Source organism: Mobula hypostoma, chromosome X2, assembly GCF_963921235.1.
Source record: "Mobula hypostoma chromosome X2, sMobHyp1.1, whole genome shotgun sequence".
Lineage (NCBI taxonomy): Eukaryota > Metazoa > Chordata > Chondrichthyes > Myliobatiformes > Myliobatidae > Mobula > Mobula hypostoma.
Window position 1 is genome coordinate 15,873,489 of NC_086129.1, and position 26,966 is coordinate 15,900,454.

General features: G+C 43.5%; 1 protein-coding gene across 1 annotated transcript in view; it reads left to right on the plus strand.

The window, feature by feature from the left end:
- Window positions 1-26,966, plus strand: part of acad8 (acyl-CoA dehydrogenase family, member 8) — a 106,133-nt gene that overhangs the window by 5,276 nt on the left and 73,891 nt on the right. Inside the window, exons 2-3 of the mRNA XM_063038701.1 lie at window positions 8,340-8,440; window positions 19,776-19,945. Of these exons, the coding sequence (XP_062894771.1) occupies window positions 8,340-8,440; window positions 19,776-19,945 (271 nt within the window). The remainder of the gene's footprint in view (window positions 1-8,339; window positions 8,441-19,775; window positions 19,946-26,966) is intronic.

Sequence of the window (26,966 nt, forward strand, 5' to 3'; positions counted from 1 at the left end):
GGAGGCTGGTGGGGTGGTAGGTGAGGACCAGGGGAACCCTATTCCTAGTGGGGTGGTGGGAGGATGGAGTGAGAGCAGATGTACGTGAAATGGGGGAGATGCGTTTAAGAGCAGAGTTGATAGTGGAGGAAGGGAAGCCCCTTTCTTTAAAAAATGAAGACATCTCCCTCGTCCTAGAATGAAAAGCCTCATCCTGAGAGCAGATGCGGCGGAGACGGAGGAATTGCGAGAAGGGGATGGCGTTTTTGCAAGAGACAGGGTGAGAAGAGGAATAGTCCAGATAGCTGTGAGAGTCAGTAGGCTTATAGTAGACATCAGTGGATAAGCTGTCTCCAGAGACAGAGACAGAAAGATCTAGAAAGGGGAGGGAGGTGTCGGAAATGGACCAGGTAAACTTGAGGGCAGGGTGAAAGTTGGAGGCAAAGTTAATAAAGTCAACGAGTTCTGCATGCGTGCAGGAAGCAGCGCCAATGCAGTCATCGATGTAGCGAAGGAAAAGTGGGGGACAGATACCAGAATAGGCACGGAACATAGATTGTTCTACAAACCCAACAAAAAGGCAGGCATAGCTAGGACCCATACGGGTGCCCATAGCTACACCTTTAGTTTGGAGGAAATGGGAGGAGCAAAAGGAGAAATTATTAAGAGTAAGGACTAATTCCGCTAGACGGAGCAGAGTGGTGGTAGAGGGGAACTGATTAGGTCTGGAATCCAAAAAGAAGCGTAGAGCTTTGAGACCTTCCTGATATTCAAAACCCGGACTCCAGCAACGACCATGGACACATTCGAAGTGATTACGCAACCACCAACTGCAACTCCAGCCTTGAACACCAGGCCGGGTCTTTATGTGCTGCTGTTGTGACTCCCGCCTCCCCTTCCCCCACCACCACTCCGCAGCCCCGTCTTCCTCAGATCCCACCGTCAGCTCCTGGGCCCTCAGAGGCTCCATCTTCCTCTCACCCCAACCCTCCCCTCTCCACTGACACCCCCAGCCTCCCCCCTCCCCCCTCTGATCCCAGCTCTCATCCGTGCCGGGTCTTTACCATCCCCTCCGACCTTCAACTGTCGGAGGCAGAACGCTCTATTCTCAGTAAGGGCCTCACCTTTGTCCCCCTTCGCCCACACCTCAGCGAGTTCCGTGTTCACCATGATGCGGAACTTTTCTTCCGCCGTCTCTGTCTCCGAGCCTACTTCTTCGGCAAGGACTCTTCCACCCTCACCGATGACCCCTTCTCCCGTCTTCAACCCTCCTCTTCTTCATGGACACCCCGCTCTGGTCTTCTGCCTGCTCTGGATCTCTTTATTGCCAACTGCCGACGGGACATCAACCGTCTCGACTTCACCGCACCTTGTCCCCATTCCAACCTCACTCCTTCGGAACGCTCTGCTCTCCACTCCCTCCGCACTAATCCTAACATTATTATAAAACCCGCTGATATAGGGGGTGCTGTTGTAGTCTGGCGTACTGACCTCTACCTTGCCGAGGCACAGCGACAACTCGCGGATACCTCCTCTTATTTACCCCTCGATCGTGACCCCACTAAGGAGCACCAGGCCATTGTCTCCCACACTATCAACGACTTTATCCGCTCAGGGGATCTCCCATCCACTGCTACCAACCTTATAGTTCCCACACCCCGCACTTCCCGTTTCTACCTCCTACCCAAGATCCACAAACCTGCCTGTCGTGGCCGACCTATTGTCTCAGCTTGCTCCTGCCCCACCGAACTCGTTTCTGCATACCTCGACACTGTTTTATCACCCCTTGTTCAATCCCTTCCGACCTATGTTCGTGACACTTCTCACGCTCTTAAACTTTTCGATGATTTTAAGTTCCCTGGCCCCCACCGCTTTATTTTCACCATGGATGTCCAGTCCTTATATACTTCCATCCCCCATCAGGAAGGTCTCAAAGCTCTACGCTTCTTTTTGGATTCCAGGCCTAATCAGTTCCCCTCTACCACCACTCTGCTCCGTCTAGCGGAATTAGCCCTTACTCTTAATAATTTCTCCTTTTGCTCCTCCCATTTCCTCCAAACTAAAGGTGTAGCTATGGGCACCCGTATGGGTCCTAGCTATGCCTGCCTTTTTGTTGGGTTTGTGGAACAATCTATGTTCCGTGCCTATTCTGGTATCTGTCCCCCACTTTTCCTTCGCTACATCGATGACTGCATTGGCGCTGCTTCCTGCACGCATGCAGAACTCGTTGACTTTATTAACTTTGCCTCCAACTTTCACCCTGCCCTCAAGTTTACCTGGTCCATTTCCGACACCTCCCTCCCCTTTCTAGATCTTTCTGGCTCTGTCTCTGGAGACAGCTTATCCACTGATGTCTACTATAAGCCTACTGACTCTCACAGCTATCTGGACTATTCCTCTTCTCACCCTGTCTCTTGCAAAAACGCCATCCCCTTCTCGCAATTCCTCCGTCTCCGCCGCATCTGCTCTCAGGATGAGGCTTTTCATTCTAGGACGAGGGAGATGTCTTCATTTTTTAAAGAAAGGGGCTTCCCTTCCTCCACTATCAACTCTGCTCTTAAACGCATCTCCCCCATTTCATGTACATCTGCTCTCACTCCATCCTCCCACCACCCCACTAGGAATAGGGTTCCCCTGGTCCTCACCTACCACCCCACCAGCCTCCGGGTCCAACATATTATTCTCCGTAACTTCCGCCACCTCCAACGGGATCCCACCACTAAGCACATCTTTCCCTCCCACCCCCCTGCATTCCGCAGGGATCGCTCCCTACACAACTCCCTTGTCCATTCGTCCCCCCCATCCCTCCCCACTGATCTCCCTCCTGGCACTTATCCGTGTAAGCGGAACAAGTGCTACACATGCCCTTACACTTCCTCCCTTACCACCATTCAGGGCCCCAAACAGTCCTTCCAGGTGAGGCATCACTTCACCTGTGAGTCGACTGGGGTGATATACTGCGTCCGGTGCTCCCGATGTGGCCTTTTATATATTGGTGAGACCCGACGCAGACTGGGAGACCGCTTTGCTGAACATCTACGCTCTGTCCGCCAGAGAAAGCAGGATCTCCCAGTGGCCACACATTTTAATTCCACATCCCATTCCCATTCTGACATGTCTATCCACGGCCTCCTCTACTGTAAAGATGAAGCCACACTCAGGTTGGAGGAACAACACCTTATATTCCGTCTGGGTAGCCTCCAACCTGATGGCATGAACATTGACTTCTCTAACTTCCGCTAGGCCCCACCTCCCCCTCGTACCCCATCTGTTACTCATTTTTATGCACACATTCTTTCTCTCACTCTCCTTTTTCTCCCTCTGTCCCTCTGAATATACCTCTTGCCCATCCTCTGGGTCAACCCCCCCCCCCCCGTCTTTCTTCCCGGACCTCCTATCCCATGATCCTCTCGTATCCCCTTTTGCCTATCACCTGTCCAGCTCTCGGCTCTATCCCTCCCCCTCCTGTCTTCTCCTATCAGTTTGCATCTCCCCCTCCCCCTCCAGCTTTCAAATCCTTTACTCACTCTTCCTTCAGTTAGTCCTGACGAAGGGTCTCGGCCTGAAACGTCGACTGCGCCTCTTCCTATAGATGCTGCTTGGCCTGCTGCGTTCACCAGCAACTTTGATGTGTGTTGCTTGAATTTCCAGCATCTGCAGAATTCCTGTTGTTTGCATTTAAATTCAGATAATAATCTGTTTTCCTGTTTTTGCCACCAAAGTGGATAACTTCACATTTATCCACATTAAATTGCATCTGCCATGAATTTGCCCACTCACCCAACCTATCCAAGTCACCCTGCATCCTCTTAGCATCCTCCTCACAGCTAACACTGCCGCCCAGCTTCATGTCATCTGCAAACTTGGAGATGCTGCATTTAATTCCCTCATCCAAGTCATTAATATATATTGTAAACAACTGGGGTCCCAGCACTGAGCCTTGCGGTACCCCACTAGTCACTGCCTGCCATTCTGAAAAGGTCCCGTTTATTCCCACTCTTTGCTTCCTGTCTGCTAACCAATTCTCTATCCACGTTAATACCTTACCCCCAATACCGTGTACTTTAAGTTTGCACACTAATCTCCTGTGTGGGACCTTGTCAAAAGCCTTTTGAAAATCCAAAAATACCACATCCACTGGTTCTCCCCTATCCACTCTACTAGTTACATCCTCAAAAAATTCTGAGATTCGTCAGACATGATTTTCCTTTCACAAATCCATGCTGACTTTGTCCGATGATTTCACCGCTTTCCAAATGTGCTGTTATCACATCTTTGATAACTGACTCCAGCAGTTTCCCCACCACCAACGTTAGGCTAACCGGTCTATAATTCCCCAGTTTCTCTCTCCCTCCTTTTTTAAAAAGTGGGGTTACATTAGCCACCCTCCAATCCTCAGGAACTAGTCCAGAATCTAACGAGTTTTGAAAAATTATCACTAATGCATCCACTATTTGTTGGGCTACTTCCTTAAGCACTCTGGGATGCAGACCATCTGGCCCTGGGGATTTATCTGCCTTTAATCCCTTCAATTTACCTAACACCGCTTCCCTACTAACATGTATTTCGCTCAGTTCCTCCATCTCACTGGACCCTCTGTCCCCTACTATTTCTGGAAGATTATTTAGTGAAGACAGAACCAAAGTAATTATTCAATTGGTCTGCCATGTCCTTGCTCCCCATAATCAATTCACCTGTTTCTGTCTGTAGGGGACCTACATTTGTCTTTACCTTTTTACATATCTACAAAAGCTTTTACAGTCAGTTTTTATGTTCCCCGCCAGTTTTCTCTCATAATCTTTTTTCTCCTTCCTAATTAAGCTCTTTGTCCTCCTCTGCTGAACTCTGAATTTCTCCCAGTCCTCAGGTGAGCCACTTTTTCTGGCTAATTTATATGCTTCTTTTTTGGAATTGACACTATCCCTAATTTCTCTTGTCAGCCACGGGTGCACTACCTTCCTTGATTTATTCTTTTGCCAAACTGGGATGAACAATTGTTGTAGTTCATCCATGCAATCTTTAAATGCTTGCCATTGCATATCCACCGTCAATCCTTTAAGTGTCATTTGCCAGTCTATCTTAGCTAATTCACGCCTCATACCTTCAAAGTTACCCCTCTTTAAGTTCAGAACCTTTGTTTCTGAATTAACTATGTCACTCTCCATCTTAATGAAGAATTCCACAATGAAGAATTCCACCATATTATGGTCACTCTTACCCAAGGGGCCTCTCACGACAAGATTGCTAATTAACCCTTCCTCATTGCTCAAAACCCAGTTTAGAATAGCCTGCTCTCTAGTTGGTTCCTCGATATGTTGGTTCAAAAAACCATCCCGCATACATTCCAAGAAATCCTCTTCCTCAGCACCTTTACCAATTTGGTTAAATGGTAACCAAATATAATATAAATGGCCTGTCTGGTTGTTGGCAAGAGTAGGTCAGTCATCGATACCGATGCCCCTGTGTCCACTAACATATAGCATTGCCGGCCCCCTAACGATACTGTTGTGTACATCCGCAGGTTACGAGCAGTGGCAGTGGAGGCCACTGCCACATCATTTTCTGACCTAGAAACAGTATTCACCAGCTCTATGGTCTGATCGACAGTCAAATTGGTCAGACTGGGCACTGATGGGGTGAGAGATTGCGTGTCTGCTGGACATTACTTGTACTGGCTGGTTACTTGATTTATTTATTGTTTATTTATTTTATTTGTTATTTTATAGCATTGCGTATGAGTTGCAAACTCATTTTCACTGTATTGATGCATGACAATTGTACTATGCAATGACAATAAAGATATTTCATTTCAAATTACTTTTACCTGTTTTTCTTTCCTCGTTTTGGACACTGCCTCCAACCATATCCTGATAGGCCACAGCTATAGCATATCAACTCCTTCACCCTCCCACGTCTATTCCAGCAATTCCTTGCTCTGTGGCTGTCTCATCAGCTCTTTGAATCACTGCCGTTATTGTTCCTCAGTTACTCCCACCTCCCCCCGCCAATGCAACCTCACGTCCCCTTTAAAAGAGTGATATCTTTCTTCATTGCTGGCGTTCCCAGTACTTGCCCGGGTACCATCCCGCATCCCCTGAGCCTATGTATTGTCCCACATATTCCTCGGGCACTTTGCTTTTACCAACACGTGTATATCTTCAGGGTTCATCTTTAGGGTGAATTTCAACCGTTTCCTCGAGCTTGCACCAGAATTCCAAATTTCCACATGCAACCTTGACAAAATGCTCTGTTTCTCCCTGGGAATGAAGGGCTTACAAATGGTCATAATCAAAGTCAAGGGCTGGCTTAGATCATCAGGGCTCTTGACCTGATGTTGCCTGACCTCAATGGGTTCTGCCCTGACAAATATATCTGGGTAAAACCTCTCCCTAAAATATCTCCATACTAATTTCCACATCACACAAAATATAAATGATGAGTACTAGTTAACAGCACATACTTAAAACCGCAGAGTAGGTACTCTGCAATCTACCACTTTTGAGCACCTATATTCCATTGCATCACACTCACTAAACACATATGCTAAAATGCAGCTCCCCAAATGAGTGTACATGCCCCCACTCTGTCATCCTGAACCTCACTACCCACCCTTCGCAACTGGTGGCTCCATCTCACCAAATTAACACACAAAGTTTCATCTTTTACATAAACACACATGCACGCACACACACTACTTTTATATCTACCAGTTCAGCTCTCCGCGTTCATGATACCTCACATTCCTGCATACTACCAACCCAAACAGATCCAAATGTGAGTGCTAATTTCTAAAAATAATCGCCAACTTAGACTGCTAAGATCGCTGGCCACACGATGGGTTGCACGAAGGTATCCCATTCCTGACAACTGCCAAATGTTGTTGCGTGAATGAGAAAAGTAGGAGAAAAGTATTGCCAGATATGAAACAGTTTCTTTATTCAACAAAACAAGGCACAGCAGGCATCATATGGAGATGTTTTCGGTCAAAAGATCTCGCTGGCCCAACGTGAGGTTCGATATTTTATGTGTTACACGTCAAAGGACAATTCCATATTTACAATATATCCACAATGCTTTCTTTGAAACTACATACAAACTTCACACCTCCTTATTCATTCACACACACGCACACCACAGACATCTGAATGAATTTTAATCAGCATTGTCTGGTCTGGGATTCACGGCTTTTAGGAACCCATTGTTCAGAGCTGCACTTCAAATTAAATCCACAACACATATTTGGATGTGAAGACTGGTAGTCAAAGTCATTAGCCAAATATAAATTTGCTAAACCCAAAAATTGTTCTAACAAACAATTTTCTACATTTGCTGCTAAGTGCCAATTTTCTAATTGTATTGCAAAAAAGTTAGAGGTGCATTTTATTTCTGGTATGCAGGTCATCAGTCCTGCAGTTAGAATGTTGTCTGCTCTAAGTGTACTTGGTGGTTTCTTGGATATTGTTCAAATGAATTGATTAGTCTGAAAAAGATTGGCTGTTGTGAAGGCAGGAGCCAATCTTCAGATTAACTGATTCACTTAAATAATATCCATGAAACCACTAAGGATTCACTGTTTGCCATTTCTAGTTAAAACAGTTGAACATCACCATGCTGGTCTTCACCATTGTTAAGAGTAAGGATATTCTTGGAGTTATTTCGTGATGCAAAACGATTTAAGACTATTGAACTCCAATCTGATTTGTTGATTGTAGGATTTATCTTGGATAGCACAAACCTGGTCCTGTGTTGTAGCTTTACTCAGTTGAGCTCTCGCTGTTAGATATGCCTAGTTCTCCTCCCAGCATGTACCTTGGGACACTTCACTCAAACAAGATTGATTGTCTTTTTTACTTAAGGCAGAATAAGGCCATGAGAGTATGATGGTCCGCAAAAGATCTTCATTCGTAAAAGGGGATGAGATGCTATTTTGTTTTCTCCTTGGAGCAAGGAAGAATGAGAGATATGAGAGAAATGTTCAAAATTGAGTTGGTTTTAATAAGGGGGAAAAAAATGAAACCTGTTATAGTCCCAAAAGACTTGATACTGATGTGACACCAATTTAAGATAATTTGCAGAAGAACGCAGCAGCTCATTGTGTGATGTGAATTTTTTTTCATGGACAAATTGTTGGCATCTTCAATGCACTGCTTGAAAGGGGAAGATAAAGCAAATTCTAAGGTCATGGTCAGAAAGAAATGGAGTAAATGGTTGAAGGGCTGTGTAGTAAAGTGCAAGGAAACAGCATGAATTAAACAACCCATTCAAAAGACTGGTACAGATGTGATGAGCTGAATATCCTCCTGTGCATCAAAGAACTGTGTATCAAAGACTGTTGCTTTATTTATCTTTTTCTTTGGCAGCCTCTGTGGGCCTCTCAGATGAACAGAAGGAGTTTCAGAAAGTTGCCTTTGGATTTGCTTCGAGTGAAATGGCGCCACACATGATAGAATGGGATCAGAAGGTAAAGTGATTTGTTTTTTGTGTTTTTTTTTACAACATTGGGAAAGTCCATCCAGAAGAATACAAGTTGGCAGGTGATAAGTGAAACCAGGTGAGGGGGAAGGTGGGAAGAAATAAGAAGCTCGAAATGTCAGCTGTTTATTCACCTCCATAATGCTGCCTGCCCTGTTGAGTTCCTCCAGCGCTTTGTGCGTTGCCCAACATCTTTGTGTCCACCCTAGCCAAAGCCCCAGAGGACTGGTAAGTAACTAATTTGTTCCGGAAGGAAAATAGGAGTAATTGAGGAAATTAGACAGATGTGTCTCATGTCAGTGCCAGGGAAGCTTTTGGAGCAGATTCTTTGGGGTAGAAGATGTGACAAAGGGGATCAATGAAGGTAAAGCTGTGGATGTTACCTACACGAGTTTTAGTAAGGCATTCAACAAGGTACCTCAGGTAAGCATTCAGTTCTCGTTATAAGAAAGATGTGGAGGCTCTGGAGAGGGTGCAAAAAATATTTATTAAAATGCTGCCTGGATTAGAGAGCAGCTGCTAAGAGGTACTACCGTTAGGAAGGAAGTACAGCAGCCTTGGGTCCCACACCACCAGGTTCAGGAACGGTTATTACCTTTCAACCATTAGGCTCCTGAACCAGTATTGATAACTTCACTCACCACAACACTGAACTGATCATTGAACACAACCTATAGACTCACTTTCAAGGACTTTACAACTTGTGCTCTCAGTGTTAGTTAGTTAGTTAGTTAGTTAGTTATTTATTTGTTGTGTTTGCACACTTAGTCATCTTGTTTGTCAGTATTTGTACTTTCTCATTGATTCTTTGCTTTACTGTGAATGCCCACAAGAGGATGAATTTCAGGGTAGTATAGGGTGACATGATGTACTTTGATAATAAATTTAATTTGAACTTTGAGAGTTTGGAACAAACTATAGTTCTTTTCTGTGGAGTGATGAAGGCCGGGGGGGGGGGGGTGACCTGATAGAAGTTTATAAGATTATGGAAATATAGATTCAGTAGACAGCTGGAGTCATTATCCCCGATTCAAACTATCCAATACTAGGTGGCATGCATTTAAAGTGAGAGGGGAACGTTCAAATGAAGTACATTTGAACTGTAGTCCAAAGTTCAAATTGGACTACATCCGACTCCAATGAAATACTCGACGGGAGTACAGAAACGGACGTGATCCCAGACACCGCCATTCAGCTGTTTATTTATGTAACAGTTTTCCCCTCAAGCCATCGGACTACCAATCTACTGCCCTCCACTGTGCCTATTGCCTTGTTTATTATTTATTGTAATGCCTGCACTGTTCCGTGTACTTTATGCAGTCCTGGGTAGGTCTGTAGTCTAGTGTAGTTTTTGTGTTGTTTTGCGTGTTCAGTGTAATTTTTGTATTGCTTCATGTAGCACCATGGTCCTGAAAAACATCTCGTTTTTACTGTGTACTGTACCAGCAGTTATGGTCGAAATGACAATAAAAAGTGACTTGACTTGACTTGAAGTGTGCAAAACAAGTTCTTTAACATGGAGTGGTGAGTGTCTAGAATGGGCTGCCTAGAATGGGTGCTGGTGGAGGCAGATACAATAAGTGTTTAGGGTGCTATTAGATAGATGCATGAATATGCAGAGATAGGGATGTGGGTTATGTGCAGGCAAAAAGAATTAGTGTTATGAAGCATCATGAGCTTAATTGGTTTAGCACAACATCATATGATGGAGGAATTTTTTTTCTCTTGATTTCTATTGCCTGTCATTGACTGTACTTTTGCCAGGTCTCCTGATACTACATAGAAACACAAAAGGTAGCTGGGGAGCAACACACAAAAATCTGGAGGAACTTAGTGGCTCAAGCTGCATCTAATGAGAGAGATGGGCAGTGGACATTCTGGGTTGAGAGTTCCTCCAATGTTTTGTGTGTTGCTCCTAATGTGACATTTGGTCAAGTTGTGTTGTGATTATGGGCAAAGCAGCCTGCTTGATTGTTACCTCATCACAACCCCACTACTGGGTGTGCAGTAGCTTCAGCTTACACCACTGCAGTAACTAGTCCCGGTTACTGTACAACATCTGGCACTGGAAGGACAAGGGCAGCAGACAGGTTCCCACACGGCTGCTCCTCTTTGCTCTTTGGATATAAATTCTGCCAGTGCCTTCACCAGGAAGGCAGGAGTGATTCAAGAAGTGGGCTAACGACATGAACCTCAAGAATTTTGAGATATTATCGTAAACTGTTTCTTACCTAACATGTTATACCCTTCTCTGCACTATCACATTCTGTTCTTTCTTTGGTTTTTTTCACCCTGACAGTTTTTCAATCTCTGCTTGCTGAATGTTTAGTGCATGTTTCTTTATCCTGCTCTCACAGTGCCCAAACAGCATCCACTACATCACTCTACTCCTGAGAGGAATATCTCCTCGCACCTCACTGTCCACCTCTTCTGTAACTTACTGCATTGACATTGTAGTTTACAGGGTTCCTATGTACCTGCATGTTGTTTCCAGTCTTTTTCCTTCCTTCCTCTCTCTCTAACCCCTGACAATTCTCACCAGGCTTTCTTTTGCTGCATCATTCTCCTGTAGCTCCACACATTTTTCCTTTAACATTTTTTCTATTTCCTGCCACATTTATTCTGCATCTTTAAGTTGCTGTACTAACAGCAGTGTCCTTGTCTATACTTCATAAAAACCACATAGATTTTATTCACTTTTGATTTTTCCTTAGCTATGGGGATTTCTTGCTTCCTTAACAGGATTAGACCTAATTGCAATGATCCATTTCCCTTTCAATGATAATTTTTCCCCAATTACTGCTGTATCTTCTTCCACTGGAGGGCAGTTAGGATGGGTAGTAATGCAGGTCTTGCCATTGGTGCCAGGATGTAGAAAAATAAATGAGTAAAAGCCAGCATTCTGCAAATCTAGTACTCTCTCAGGACCAAATTATTAAGCTCCAGCACAGTAAGATCCTCTCAGGAGGCAGTAAGCCTTCTGAGAACCCCGGGATTGTGACTGCTTGAAATGGTGTAGGAGCTACTCAGAAGGGCAGCATCTAGAGTCTCTATGTTGTGAACATGTGGAAGCCACAGAGAAGGTGAAGATAGCGCTCCCCCCTCCAACCAAGGAAAAATTTGAAACCAAATTAACATTGAAGAACTAACTTGGCATTTTCTCCATCTTTCTGGAAATCTCTGCTGTATCAGACTTGATGTAGAGTGCTTGTTTTGGGGGTCTTGTGTCAATTATTTGGACAATGAAAAGTAGGGAGCATTGTCAGAATATGCAGATCCTATACAAGTTTTCCCTGCCATCCGAAGGTAGAGCGTTCCTATGAAACAGTCCGTAAGCCGGAATGTCGTAAAGCGAAGAAGCAATTACCATTTATTTATATGGGAAAAATTTGTGAGTGTTCGCAGACCCAAAAAATAACCTACCAAATCATGCCAAATAACACATAAAACCTAAAATAACAGTAACATATAGTAAAAGCAGGAATGATATGATAAATACACAGTGTATATAAAGTAGAAATACTTCTCTACAATCATTGCCGCACTGTTCTCCATAGCGAAAATCTCTCGCAAGCGCTGTTGGCAGAAACACTCTCCAGTAACCTTTAAGCTATGAAGCTGCCAAATCGTACCAAATAACACATAAAAATACAAAGCCTATATAAAGTAGAAATAATGTATGTACGGTGTAGTATCACTTACCGGAATTGGTGTGTTAGGCTGAGTCGTCAGAGGCTGGGGTGGTGCAGTGGTCCCCACCCTCCAGGCCGCCAACCGATACCGATCCGCAAAGAATGCAGCGGTAGCTGGGACGTGCCCAGCACATCTTTTTAAAAAAAAAAGCCGAAGTAAACAAGCTAATTAATTAGGTGCCGCCCGGCACGTAAATGTCAGCCCAGATCAGAGGCGACGCAATCGGCAATTGCCTCTGATCTGGGCTGACATTTATGTGTCGGGCGGCACCTAATTAATTAGCTTGTTTATTTCGGCTTTTTTCTTAAAGATGTGTTGGGTGCGTCCCAGCTACCGCTGCACCCCTACATGCTTCGCGGATCGGTATCGGTCCACGGCCCGGAGGTTGGGGTGGTGGGACACTGGGGTGTCATCTCATCATCGTCTGTTTCCATCAGGGCAGGCAGATCATCTTCTTCTATGTCTGCCTGCCTCGATGTCAAAGGTCGAGGTTTGTCGTCTGCTGTGGCTGATGTGGAAGGCTTGAAAAACAACAGTATGCTTGACTGCTTAGCCTCATGCATTTTTCTATCATACAGTTCTTTGTAAGCACTCAAACCATCCTGCAAATATGCCCTAAACCTACGTACCCTTTCAAAATTAAAGTCATACTTTTCTGCAATCATTGCAGTGAAAATCTCATGCAGTTGCTTTACGTTCAGTTCCTGGATGACTTCACTTTCGGTCCGTTCGCTACTGCATTCGTTTTCGATTGTTATCCTTTCCTCTTCCAATTGCACCTGCTCTTCATCTATCAGTTCTTGGTCATGGGATGCCAAAACCTCTTCAACATCATCTTCGTTAACTTCCACAAGCCAAACTCACTTTGTCCTTACTTCATTCACCATGATCGAAATGCTAAGTGTAACACCCTTACAAGCTCTTTTAGGCTTTTCCGATATCTTAGAACTCACCTTGCTAACAGATGCTCAAAATAAATTGACATAAAGCACAGATGCTCGCAGGCACATGTTTAAGCAATGCCAGCTAGAATGCAGTTCCAGGGGAGGAGCTTGGCTGCTCGGGGCGTGCGTTGCCTTTTTTCATAATAGTGAAAACACCTTCTGTTAGCAAAAACAGGTAACTAATGTAGGTCTTTCGTAACAGCGAGGTGTCGTAAAGTGAACGTTCGAAAAGCGGGGGACACCTGTATTGGAAGTTGATGACTTCTGCTGAAGTAATAAAGCAAGTGCTTATGGAAATTCCAATTCCACTGCATAGGAATAGTTTAAAGGGGTTTGGGGAGGGGAGGAGGCTGAGGGGAAGACAAAAACGGTTCTAGAACCTGCCACTGCCTTGACCTAACTATGCTGGAGTACTAAGGAACCTTTTTGTTCAAGTCCTAGAGTCTCTGAAGGCAGTAACACAGAAGTTGTTAAAATATTCTTGGTAGTAGAATGCTCTTCCTGCAAGATGGAGCGAAGTCCGGAAACCTCTCAGTCTCCCTGATGACTATACCTGCAGGATGTACAACCAGCTGAGGCTCCTGACATACTGAGTCAAGGAACTGGCGTTGGATGTACTCAGGACCATCTGGCTGGCTGAAAATTTCATTGATGAATCTTTTACTGAGGTGATCACACCTAAGGTACAGGTTTCAGGTCATGGAAGACCACCAGGAGAAGTGGAGACAGTAAGCAGTCAGTGCAGGGTTCCTCTTTGGCCAGTACCTTTAGCAGCAAGTCTACCTCTTTAGATACCTGCTAGGGTGGTGACCTATCAGCAGCAGCCAGGTCAGTGGCACTGTGACCTGCTCTGAGGCTCAGTAGGGAAGGGTAAAATCAAGTAGAGAAATAGTTATAAAGGAACTCTAGGTAAAGATCAGACAGGAGATTTGGTGGTTGTGAAAGAGACTGTGGTGCTCTGCTGTTTCCCCAATACCGGAGTGGCTGCAGAACATTTTCAAGGGGAGACTGAGCAGCCAGTGGTCGTGGTGCACATTGACACCAATGACATGGCCAGAAAGGGGGAAGGATTCTTGTGTAGTGAGTATAGGGAGTTAGGAAAGAGACTGAAAAGCATAATCATAATATAGTAATCTCTGGATTGTTTTTGGTACGGTGTACTAGCCAGGGCAGGAATAGAAAGATAGAGCAGATGAATGTGTGACTGAAGAACTGGTGCAAGAGCAGGGTTTCACGTTGTTGGAACCTCTTCTAGGTCAGGGCTGACCTGTACAAGAGCACTTTAACTGGAGGGGAACCAATATCCTAGCTCGGAGGTTCACTGGCACTACTCAGGAGGGTCTAAGCTAGTTTGGCAGGAGGGTGGCAGCCAGGGCACCAAATTAGAAAGTCAAAAGTAAATTTATTATCTGAGTACATATGCACTCAGTGGCCATGTTATTACATACGCTTGCTTGTTAGTACAAATATCTAATCAGCCAATCATGTGGCCGCCTTATGAAGTGGCTATTGAGTGTATATCACCATATACTACATAGAGGTTCATTTCCATGCAGGCATTTACAGGAAAATAAAGAAATACAACTTGCAACTCTTCATGGCTGATTTGAGGAAGCATAATTTTAAGGTGATTGGAGGAAAGTATAAAGGGGAATGTCAAAGGTAAGCTTTTTTTAAGAGTGTTGAGTGCACATAACACTCTGCCAGGCGTGATAGTAAAGGCAGATACATTAGGGGTATATAAGAAGCTCTTAGATAGGCACGTGGCCAAGTGGTTAAGGCGTTCGTCTGGTGATCTGAAGGTCGCTAGTTCGAGCCTCAGCTGTGGCAGTGTGTTTGTGTCCTTGAGCAAGGCACTTAACCACACATTGCTCTAGTGTCTGTGCGAGGAGTGGCGTCCCACACAGACTTCCAATCTGCGCCTTGTAAGGCATGAAAATGCCCAACGCAGGCCTCTCATGGTCTGAGCCGATGTTCCCCTAGATAGGCACATGGATGATGGGAAAGTAGAGGGATGTGTAGGAAGGAAGTGTTAGATTGATCTTAGAGTAGGGTAAAAGGTCGGCACAGCATCGTAGATCAAAGGGCTTGTACTACTGTGCTGTAATGTTCTATGAATTTATGAAAACCGTACATAAAGATTGCCACCCAGTGTGCATACAACAAATACTGCAATTATAAAGAAATAGTAAATAATACTGAGAACATGTGTTGTAGAGTCCTTGAAAGTGAGTCTGTAGGTTGTGAAATCGGTTTGGAGTTGAGCGGAGTGAAGTTATCCACATCTGTTCAGGAACCTAACTGTTCCTGAACTTGGTGGTATGGGAGCTAAGACTCCTGTACTTCCTACTCATTGGGAGTAGTGAGAAGAGCATGGCCTGGATGGTAGGGATCCTTGATAATGGATGCTGCTTTTTTGTGACAGCTCTCCTTGTAAATTTGCTCAAAGCTGGAGAGGGCATTCTTTGTCATGGACTGGGTTGCATCCACCTCTTTAGACTTTTCCATTCCTGGGCATTTGTGTTTCCATACCAGGCCGCAGTGCAGTCAAGATACTTTGTGATGGCACTAATGTGCTGGTCCCAAGACAGGGCCTCTGATATGAGTTGAGAGTTAAAGGGCAAATGTTTAGGGGTAACATGAGGGGGAACTTCTTTACTCAGAGAGTGGTAGCTGTGTGGAATGATCTTCCAGCCGAAGTGGTTGAGGCAGGTTCAATATTGTCATTTAAAGTTAAATTGGATAGATATATGGACAGGAAAGGAATGGGGGGTTATGGGCTGAGTGCAGGTCAGTGGGACTAGGTGAGAGTAAGAGTTCAGCACGGACTGGAAGGGCCGAGATGGCCTGTTTCCCTTGCTGTAATTGTTATATGTTTATATGGTTATATGCTAACACCAAGGAAATTGAAGTTGCTAACCCCCTCCACCTCTGTTCCCCTAATGAGGACTGGCTCATGAATCTCTAGTTTCTTTCTCCTGTAGTCAATAATCAACTGTTTGGTTTTGCTGATGTTGAGTGAAAGGTGGTTGTGGCACAGTTCAACCGGATTTTCAGTCTGCCTCCTATATGCATGAGAAAGTGGAGGGATTGAGGAAGGTAGATGTTATGATCAGCAAGAACAGGCAGAAACAAAGCAGTAGACACAATGGGACGGGTGGGTTAAAGTGTGCATTTTAAATTTGGGAGTATTTATAGGTAAGGATGATGAACTTAGAGTGTGGATCAGTGCATGGAACTATGATGTTGTGGCCTATATAAACTTGGTTGAGAGAGGACCAGGACTAGGTTTAGAGGAGCAGAATTTGTTCGGTGCATCCAGGAGAGTTTCTTAAATTAATATGTAGATGGTCCAAGAAGAGGGAGTGGGGAGGCTTACTGTACCTGTTGTTGGGTAATGAGCCTAGCCAGATGACTGACCTTTCAGTAGGTGAGCAGTTATGGACAATGATCACAACTCCTTAAGTTTTAAGATAGCTATAGATAAGGATAAGTATGCACCTTATGGGTGAGTATTAAATTAATGAGGCCAAATTACAAGAGTAATAGGCAAGAACTTGGGCGAGTTTATTGGGAACAACTGTTATAAGGCAAGTCTACATCTGATGTGGAGGGCATTTCGAGATAAAGGAAGAGATATGTTGAACATTAGCGTAGTTAAGTCCCCAGGGCCTGATGGGATATACTACAGGTTATTGTGGGAGGCGAGAGTTGAGATTGCTTGAGTCATGACTAAGATCTTAATGGCCTTTATAGGCACCGGTGAGGTCTCAGAGAACAACAAGTAGCTAATGTTCCATTATTTAGAAGGGAAACAGGAATAATCCTGGAAACTATAAACCAGTGGGTCTCATGTCGGTGGTATGAAAGTTACCGGACAGAATTTTTACGGATTGGTTTTATAAGCAGTTGGAAAACCATGGCCTAATTAGGGATAAGCAGCATGGCTTTGTTTGTGGCAAGTCATGTCTTACTGACTTGATTACGATTTTTGAGGAAGTGACAAGGGTGATTGATGAAGATAAATCAGTGGATGTTGCCTATATGGATTTTAGTAAGGTGTTTGACAAAGTCCTTCAGGAGAGGCTCATATTGAAGATTAAAATGCATGACATCCATCCATGATGAATTGTCTGTTTGGATTCAGAATTGAGTTGCCCATGGAAGTCAAAGCATGTGGTTGAAGGGACTTGCTCTAGCTGGAGACCTGTGATTAGTGGTGTTCTGTGGGGATCTGTGCTGGGACCTCTGCTGTTTGTGATGTATATAAATGACCTGGATGAAAATGTAGATGGGTGGGTTAGTAAATTTTCAGATAATTCAAAAATTGGCAGTGTTGTACTTTACATAGAAGACTGGCAAAGGATATAGTGGGTCATGTTGTCCAGACAGGATCACTCCGTATTAAAGCCATGCTGACTATCCTGATTAACCCTGTCTCAAGAAATAGTTTCTTACAGTTTCCCTACCACTGATGTTAGATTCACAGTCCTCTACGTTCTTATCCCTGCTGCCTTATATCAACGAACGTAGTTGCAGATAAGGACGGAGAAATGGCAGATGGAGTTTATCCGGCTGAATGTGAGGTGTTGCATTTTGGGACATCAAATGTAAAGGAGTGGTATACTGTTAATAGCAAGACCCTTAACTTGTGGTGTTGAGCAGAAGGATCTTGGTCCATATTCATCGCTCCCTGAAAGTGGCTGCACAGGTTGATAGGGTGGTAAAGAAGCATATATGACATGCATGCCTTTATTAATCAAGGAATTACATTTGAGTCAGGATATTCTGTACAGCTTTATAAAACTTTATTGTTATTGCATTCCATTCTGGTCACCCCATTATCGAAAAGACTTTGAGGCTTTGGCGAGGATACGGAAGAGGTTTACAGGATGCTGCAAGGATTAGTGAGCATGGGCTGCAAAGAGAGATTGGGCAAATTTGGGTTGTTGTCTCGAGCAGCAGAGGATGAGGGGAGATCTGATAGAGGCTCATAAAACTGAGAGACATTGATAGAGTGGAAACCCACACAAAATGCTGGAGGAACTCAGCAGGTCAGGCAGCATCTATGGAAATGAATAAACAGTCGACGTTTCGGGCCAAGACCCTTCATCAGGACAAGACCCTTAACGATATTGATGGAGTAGAAAGACAGTTTCTTTTTCCCAAGGTTAATATGTCAAATACCAAACAGCATGCACTTGGTGAGAGGAGACGTGAAGGGCAGGTGCCTAGAACATGCCACCAGGTCTGGTGGGGAGGCAAATATGATAGGGGCATTCAAAGGACTTTTAGATAGGCACATGAATGTGCAGGGAATGGAAGGATATAGATGTGTAGGCAGAAGGGATTTGTTTAGTTGGGCATTTGATTACTAATTAGTTTAGCCCAACATCATTTGCTGAGGAGCCTGTTCTATGAATATCAGAGTCTAGGCCTTGGAGGTTTGGCAGCAGGCTGAGGGTCTGGGGTATTACAGTGAGCCAGCTCTGGTCTGTATGGACTCTGTAGCACTTAATAAAATATTTAACATTTGACATCTAAATGTTTGTATGAGTATTACGCTATTACAGCTTGGGGCGTTTCGGAGTTCAATTCTGATGCTGTTCTGTAAGGAGTTTTGTACATCCTCCCTGTGACCTCGTGGGTCTTCCCAGGTGCTCTAGTTTCCTCCCACAGACCAAAAGCTAGGATAGGATAATTAATTGGTCATTGCAAATTGTCCCATGAACGACCAGAAGGACCTACTCCACGCTGCATTGCTAAATAAAATAAAATACAAATGGCCCTGGTATTAATGCCTCCTTATTTAGTTTCAACTAGAATTTGTATTTTGACTCCTTTGGAGGATCAGTGCTACAGCAAGCAGCCATATAATTCATTTATGAAGTTTTGTCAATAGGCTGCACAAGCATAACTTCACAGTATGTAGCAACACACATAAAAGTTGCTGGTGAACGCAGCAGTGTGTGTGTGTGTGTGTGTGTGTGTGTGTTTGTTTATTTATTGAGATACAGTGCAGAGTAGCCCCTTCCAGCCCTTTGAGCCATGCCACCCAGCAATCCACTGATTTAATCCTAGCCTACTCACAGGACAATTTACAATGAGCAATTAACCTACCAACCAGCACGTCTTTGGACTGTGGGAGGAAACGGGAACATCTGGAGGAAACCCACGCGGTCACAGGGAGAATGTTCAAACTCCTTGCATGTAGCATCAGGAATTGAACCCGAGTTACTGGTACTGTAAAGCTTTGTGCTCGCCACTATGCTACCATGCCGTCTAACGTGCCTGACTTGTGTATTTCTTTGTGTACTAAACAAGCTCAAGGCTCCAAAGTATGATGGGACGATAACCATTTTCATCATTCATTTCAGGAATCCATTGCAATTATGGCCTTAAAGTGATCTATATTTGTTAATTAATTCAAATTTACTATTCTCTTTGAACAATGTCTTTGGTATCGGTGTGCTTTGTGTCCTTGTGGTTAAAATACCTGTTCCTTTGGTAACACTGCCTACTAGTCACCATATATTCTCTCTCTGCAACTAAGCCTGTAAGTTGTTCTAATAGGTTCACATGCTACATCAGATACAGAAAAAAATGGCAATTCAAACTATACTTTGTCACTTATCTGATATTTTTGTGGAATGAATATTATTATACTTCCATTTTAATATTTGATAGGAAATCTTTCCTGTGGAGACGATGAGAAAGGCTGCAGAACTTGGGTTTGGTGGGATTTATGTTCGCCCAGATGTCGGGGGATCAGGACTGTCACGAGTGGACACTTCCATCATATTTGAAGCATTGTCAACAGGCTGTGCAAGTACCACCGCTTACATGAGTATTCATAAGTAAGTCGATGTGGCATTGATACCTAGACAACAAGATACGTAAGCAGCAACAGATTCTCGCCAGCCTCTTATTACTTGTGCAGCAGCTTCATGAAGAAGGCTCAAGATGGGTTGCCATGGTGATCTTGAAAGTGATGAGTGACTTGGAGAGAGAGGAAAAGAGTAGGGCTTTGGTATATTCACAGGTTGGAGCATGCAGGGGTCAGGAAGAGCTTAAGGATGAGGTGGGGAATAAAGAGTGGGGAAATTGGAGTGGACTTGCAGTTATTTGGATGGAGGGCAACATAAAGATTTTGGCTGCATACGAGGTCTGTATGGAAAGGATGACATGGACTGGGAGGGAGAGAGGCTGCAAGTCTGGGAATGATCACAAGGATGGGTTTTAAGTAGCAGAGTTTAAGGTTTGTAGTAAGGGCATGAGACATGGTTAAAAGAAGGGCCAGGCAAACAATTCAACATTCCAGCCTGCACTGTCTTCAGTGCAACAGAGACATGACAAATAGAAGGGGGTGTTGCAAAATTAAGCAGTCTGCTATGAACTACTTGTCCCAGAAGGCTCTTCAGTGACACCATATACAGTTGCAAGAAAAAGTCTGTGAACCCTTTGCAATTACCTCTTTTTCTGCATTAATTACTCATAAGATGTCGTCTGATCTTCACCTAAGTCACAATAATAGACAAACATAATCTACCTAAGCTAATAAGACACAAACTTCTTCTCATTTAAAAAAAAAGACACACAAAGTCATATTACTGACAGAGCCTGCTCTTCCCAAGAAAGATCTGTTTATGTGCACCATGCCTCCATCAAAACAACTTTCAGAGGACCTTTAGAAGAAGAATTGTAGAGATGCATGAAGCTGGAAAAGGCAACAAAACATTTCTACATTTCTAAAGACCTGAGTGTTCATCAGTCCACAGTAAGAGAAATTGTCTACAAATGGCATGAAATCTATGGAATTGAGGGAATCAAGTAGTGAGACCATGGAAACTGTACAGATTGAAAAGGAGGAGGTGCTTGCTGTCTTGAGGAAAATTAAAGTGGATAAATCCCTGGGACCTGACAGAGTGTTCCCTCGGACCTTGAAGGAGACTAGTGTTGAAATTGCGGGGGCCCTGGCAGAAATATTTAAAATGTCGCTGTCTACGGGTGAAGTGCCGGAGGATTGGAGAGTGGCTCATGTTGTTCCGTTGTTTAAAAAAGGATCGAAAAGTAATCCGGGAAATTATAGGCCGGTGAGTTTAACGTCAGTAGTAGGTAAGTTATTGGAGGGAGTACTAAGAGACAGAATCTACAAGCATTTGGATAGACAGGGGCTTATTAGGGAGAGTCAACATGGCTTTGTGCATGGTAGGTCATGTTTGACCAATCTGTTGGAGTTTTTCGAGGAGGTTACCAGGAAAGTGGATGAAGGGAAGGCAGTGGATATTGTCTACATGGACTTCAGTAAGGCCTTTGACAAGGTCCCGCATGGGAGGTTAGTTAGGAAAATTCAGTCGCTAGGTATACATGGAGAGGTGGTAAATTGGATTAGACATTGGCTCGATGGAAGAAGCCAGAGAGTGGTGGTAGAGAATTTATTCTCTGAGTGGAGGCCTGTGACTAGTGGTGTGCCACAGGGATCAGTGCTGGGTCCATTGTTATTTGTCATCTATATCAATGATCTGGATGATAACATGGTAAATTGGATCAGCAAGTTTGCTGATGATACAAAGCTTGGAGGTGTACTAGACAGTGAGGAAGGCTTTCAGAGCCTGCAGAGGGACTTGGACCAGCTGGAAAAATGGGCTGAAAAATGGCAGATGGAGTTTAATACAGACAAGTGTGAAGTATTGCACGTTGGAAGGACAAACCAACGTAGAACATACAGGGTTAATGGTAAGGCACTGAGGAGTGCAGTGGAACAGAAGGATCTGGGAATACAGATACAAAATTCCCTAAAAGTGTCATCACAGGTAGATAGGTTCGTAAAGAGAGCTTTTGGTACATTGGCCTTTATTAATCAAAGTATTGAGTATAAGAGCTGGAATGTTACGATGAGGTTGTATAAGGCATTGGTGAGGCCGAATCTGGAGTATTGTGTTCAGTTTTGGTCACCAAATTACAGGAAGGATATAAATAAGGTTGAAAGAGTGCAGAGAAGGTTTACAAGGATGTTGCCGGGACTTGAGAAACTCAGTTACAGAGAAAGGTTGAATAGGTTAGGACTTTATTCCCTGGAGCGTAGAAGAATGAGGGGAGATTTGATAGAGGTATATAAAATTATGATGGGTATAGATAGAGTGAATGCAAGCAGGCTTTTTCCACTGAGGCAAGGGGAGAAAAAAACCAGAGGACATAGGTTAAGGGTGAGGGGGGAAAAGTTTAAAGGGAACATTGGGGGGGCTTCTTCACACAGAGAGTGGTGGGAGTATGGAATGAGCTGCCAGACGAGGTGGTAAATGCGGGTTCTTTTTTAACATTTAAGAATAAATTGGACAGATACATGGATGGGAGGTGTATGGAGGGATATGGTCCGTGTGCAGGTCAGTGGGACTAGGCAGAAAATGGTTCGGCACAGCCAAGAAGGGCCAAAGGGCCTGTTTCTGTGCTGTAGTTTCTATGGTTCTATGGAGGAAACGCTCCCTAGGAGTGGGCGCCCTGCGAAGATCACACCAAGAGCACAATTTGCAATGCTGAAGGAGGTGAAAAAGAACCAAGGGTAACAGCAAAAGACCTGCAGAAATCTCCAGAGCTTGCTAAAGTCCCTGTTCACGTGACCACTATAAGATAAACACTGAACCAGAGTGGTGTTCATGGAAGGACACCATGAAGGAAACCTCTGCTCTCCAAAAAAATATTGCTGCACATCTCAAGTTTGCAAAAGACTATCTGGATGATCCACAATGCTTCTGGGATCATGTTCTGTGGACAGATGAGAGGAAAATTGAACTTTTTTGGCAGAGATGCACATTACTATGTTTGATAGGAAAAGGGTACTGCACACCAACACCTCATCCCAACTGTGAAGCATGATGGAGGGAACAGCCAACTGCAAAGGGTTCACAAGCTTTTTCTTGCAACCGTAAGAACCCCAAAGCCCCTACCCCCTCCCATGCATAAGCAGCATCAAACCCTCCCGAGATGGAGATGGAGTCAAGTTTCTGTGCTGTATTGATGCCTCGATGTAACAGGTATAGAGATTCCTCTTCCTGCTACGTCGAGGCATCAGTACAGCACAGAACAGACAAAACCGACATAACCTTCCAGGAGTTCAGAAAGTGAAGGAGGGTACTTTCATGAAAGGGAAAGTGAGTGTACGCTGTATCACTGGCAGGCAAAATTAAAGAAAATTCTGAAGCATTTATTATGTACTCATGGGTATGGGGGTAATCAAGGGAAGGTGAGGGCCATTATGGACCAAAGGGGCAATCTGTGTGTGGAATGAGTTGGATCTGGAAATGTTATGATCAAGAGGTTCTTTGGAAGTCAAGAATGAGATGAAAATCCTGTGGTAACAGCCATTTTATTAGGTTTCATTACAAAGAAATAACAATAACCAACTTACTTTACTGTAAGGAAGGGAGAGAACAAATAATGAACAAAGAAAAACAAAGAACAGAAGTTATAGTAATCTTATACTGAAAACTAGTTCATTCCGGACAGGTAGAGGAATTAACCTATGAAATAGTCCAGTTCAATAGCGTGACTCAGGCTGCAGAAAAGCTTCTAGAAAAGTACAGAAATAGCTGGACTATTACTGAAAATTCACTGAACAATTACACACAAACAGGTGATTACATAAAAATATAAGCAATAAAGCAAGTTATATTACTAAAAAAATAATTTAAGACTAATCCAATGAATCTGAGAATGTAGATGAATATTTGTGAAAGGAGGACATCATAGTTGGAGAGGAGATGGAGACATTCTAGAACATATCATTGATAAGGGCCAGGGGGTAAAAGTGGATAAATTCTCAATTCCTGACAGATTGCTACACTCTTAATTTATTGACACGCCTACCATCCCCTCCCCCCAATCTGAGGCTTCCATATCCAAAAGGGTGAAATTTTAATTTTCTCCATTGAAAATTGATGAGTACTTTTCAGATTTTTTTTCTGAGGTACTATAGATTTGAGTGGACTTGACTTCAGCACTTTTGGCCCCATACCTGACCCATGAAGAGACACTTTGTGCACTGAGGTTATGTGGATGACTGACTGTGCTTCAAACCACTTTGACGAATCTCTCTGAGCAAAAGAAGTGAGCTTACTGAGATAGCAAAGAGATGCTTTGGGTGGAACAGGAAAGCCATTCCTTAATAATCTACTTTTAGCTAAAGTTTGAAGACAACGTGATTGCTTCAGTCATTAGATTTTCAGGAAGTGTTTCAACATTTTGGCTGGGGTAAAGCTGCAGATTTTGTTTTTAAATGCCCTGAAAATTGTCATACAAGTTGATAGGGTTGTTAAGAAGGCGTGTGGCACGTTGGCCTTCATTAGTTGGGGGACTGAATTCAAGAGTTGCAAGATAATGTTGCAGCTTTATAAGACTCAGTTAGACCACACTTGAAGCATTCTGTTCAGTTCTGATCACCCCATTATAGGAAGGATGTGGAAGCTTTAGAAAGGGTGCAGCGGAAATTTACCAGAATGTTGCCTAGATTAGAGTTCATGTCTTATGAGGAAAGATTGAGCTAGGGCTTTTCTCTTTGGAGTGAAGGAGGATGAGAGGTAATTTAATAGAGATGTATAAGATGATAGGAGGCATAGACAGTGGATATCCAGTGCCTTTTTCCGAGGCAGTAATATAAGAGGACATAATTTTAAGGTGGTTATATAGGGGAGGATGTCAGAGATCATTATTTTACACAGTGGTAAGTGCATGCAGCACATTACCAGAAGTGATGGCAGAGGCAGATATATTGGGGACATTTAAAAGACTCATACGTAGGTACATGGGTCAACGAGAAATAGAGGGCTATGTCTGGAGGGAAAGGTTAGATTGATCTTGGAGTAAGTTAAAAGGTAAGCACAACATTATAGGCTAAGGGGCCTCTGATATACTGTTCTATGTTTTTGAGTGTGACAGATGTGGAGAAATGTAAATTTACTCTCTTGGGTGAATGTAAAGTAGCTCAAAAAGGAGCCACTGAAGCATTGGATTGAATGTTGTAAGATCTTGGAAGCAATAATGGTAGGAATTGCTTTAGGACAGCTGGAGATTTTCTTCCAATGCTACCAGAAATTCCATGAGATTCTGAAACAAATGAATAGAAACCTTCTATTAAAGCATCATGGGGAAAATGTTAAATGACTACACTTGAAAAGTGATGTGCAGTACTGTTGGCACGCAGTCTATTCCAAGAGAGTTTGTTTTTCCTCTTGTGGCGCATTGGGCACCAATCTCGCTATTTCTTTAGCATTTGACTTTTTTTACAAGGGTGAGTTACTAGCTTGACACTCACCCAGCACGGATGGAAAGCGTACAAGGAGCCAGCCAGGTTCAAACTCGCCTCAAAGACCAGTACAGATGCCACTACACCATCGCTGGCTGCTAGCAAGAGAGTTTGTTTTAAGTTTACTCAAATTTTGGAAATGGGGAAAGTAAAACACAAAGACTCAACGGGGTTGATTTCAATGAGAAACTTGGGCCAAATTGTTACATCAGTTCATCATCTGCTGCAAGCTAATGTCATGCAACACCTTTTGAATGACCATGAAAGCAGTTTTATCACTAAAGAGTGACTCTGCAGGCTGTGAATAAAGACCTTTCAAAGCTTACTGGACATCTGGTACAACATAATATATATCGACATTGAAACGGAGACATCTCTTTCTCCCTTATTAGGAAGAGAGAACCTGTGGTATGTCAAATACTGGGTGAACAAGTAGTCTTTGGAGTACTGCAGGTCTGTGTCTTTGCTGTTGCCTTGCTCACACTTGAGTACTCGGTGGCGGTGCTGATGCTTTTTTTTTGCCAGTGGGGAGGGGGGATCATGCTTACTGCCACTTATTCACGGGAGGGAGGGGAGCTGGGGGGAACTTTAGGGTTCTAACATCTAACTGTCATTCATTCTTTGGGGGCACTTTTCTGTTTTTGTGGATGGTTGCGAAGAAAAAGCATTTCAGGATGTATATTGTATACATTTCTCTGATATTAAATGTACCTTTGAAACTTTGTGATAGTCTTCCTGTTGAATTTTTAAACTCACTCCAATCACCTGGGGTGCCATCACATGGTCTGGAACTAAAAGAAGCTCTAGTCATGCTATTCAAGAAATTGGGTCCATCAATATGATGCAACAAGATTATCAGTTCAACAATTACTTCTTCATTATGACTGGTAATGCCAGAGGGAAAATGCCTTCATCTCTAGGATACCAATGATCTCATCTGATTTTCCTTTTCAATTTAAGTGACTTCAGTTTCCTGTTCTGCTGTATGTATTAACAAGGTGCAAGGACAATCATTGAAAGCTGTTGGCCTTGATAATAAAACACATTGCTTTTGCCATGGTTAACTACATGTTGGTTGATCCAGAGGTGGAGATAAAAATAACTTGAATGTTTTTACATTGAATTCGAAAAAAAGGTGTATGCTGAAGCACTTCAACATTGAAAGCAAGTACGTTTATACATTGTCCATGGTATATACCTACTTAAAGAGAACTATATTAAATGTAATATATATTTTTTCATTTTGTATATTTTTATTGCTAACTTCAGTTAAGCTACATAACTTTAACATATGTGGGTGGTGCACATGCTCCTGATTATATCAACTGTATTGAGGTTGAAAGCTTCATGTTCCTAGGAGTGAACATCACTGACAGCCTGTCCTGGCTCAACTATGTTGATGCCACAGCCAAGAAAGCTCACTAATGCCTCTACTTCCTCAGGAGGCTAAAGAAACTTGGCATGTCCCTGTCGACCCTTACCAATTTTAACTAATGCACCAAAGCTTGGAATGGTAACTGCTCTGCATGTGACTGCAGAGTTGTGAACACAGCCTAGAAGATCACAGAAACCAGCCTTAC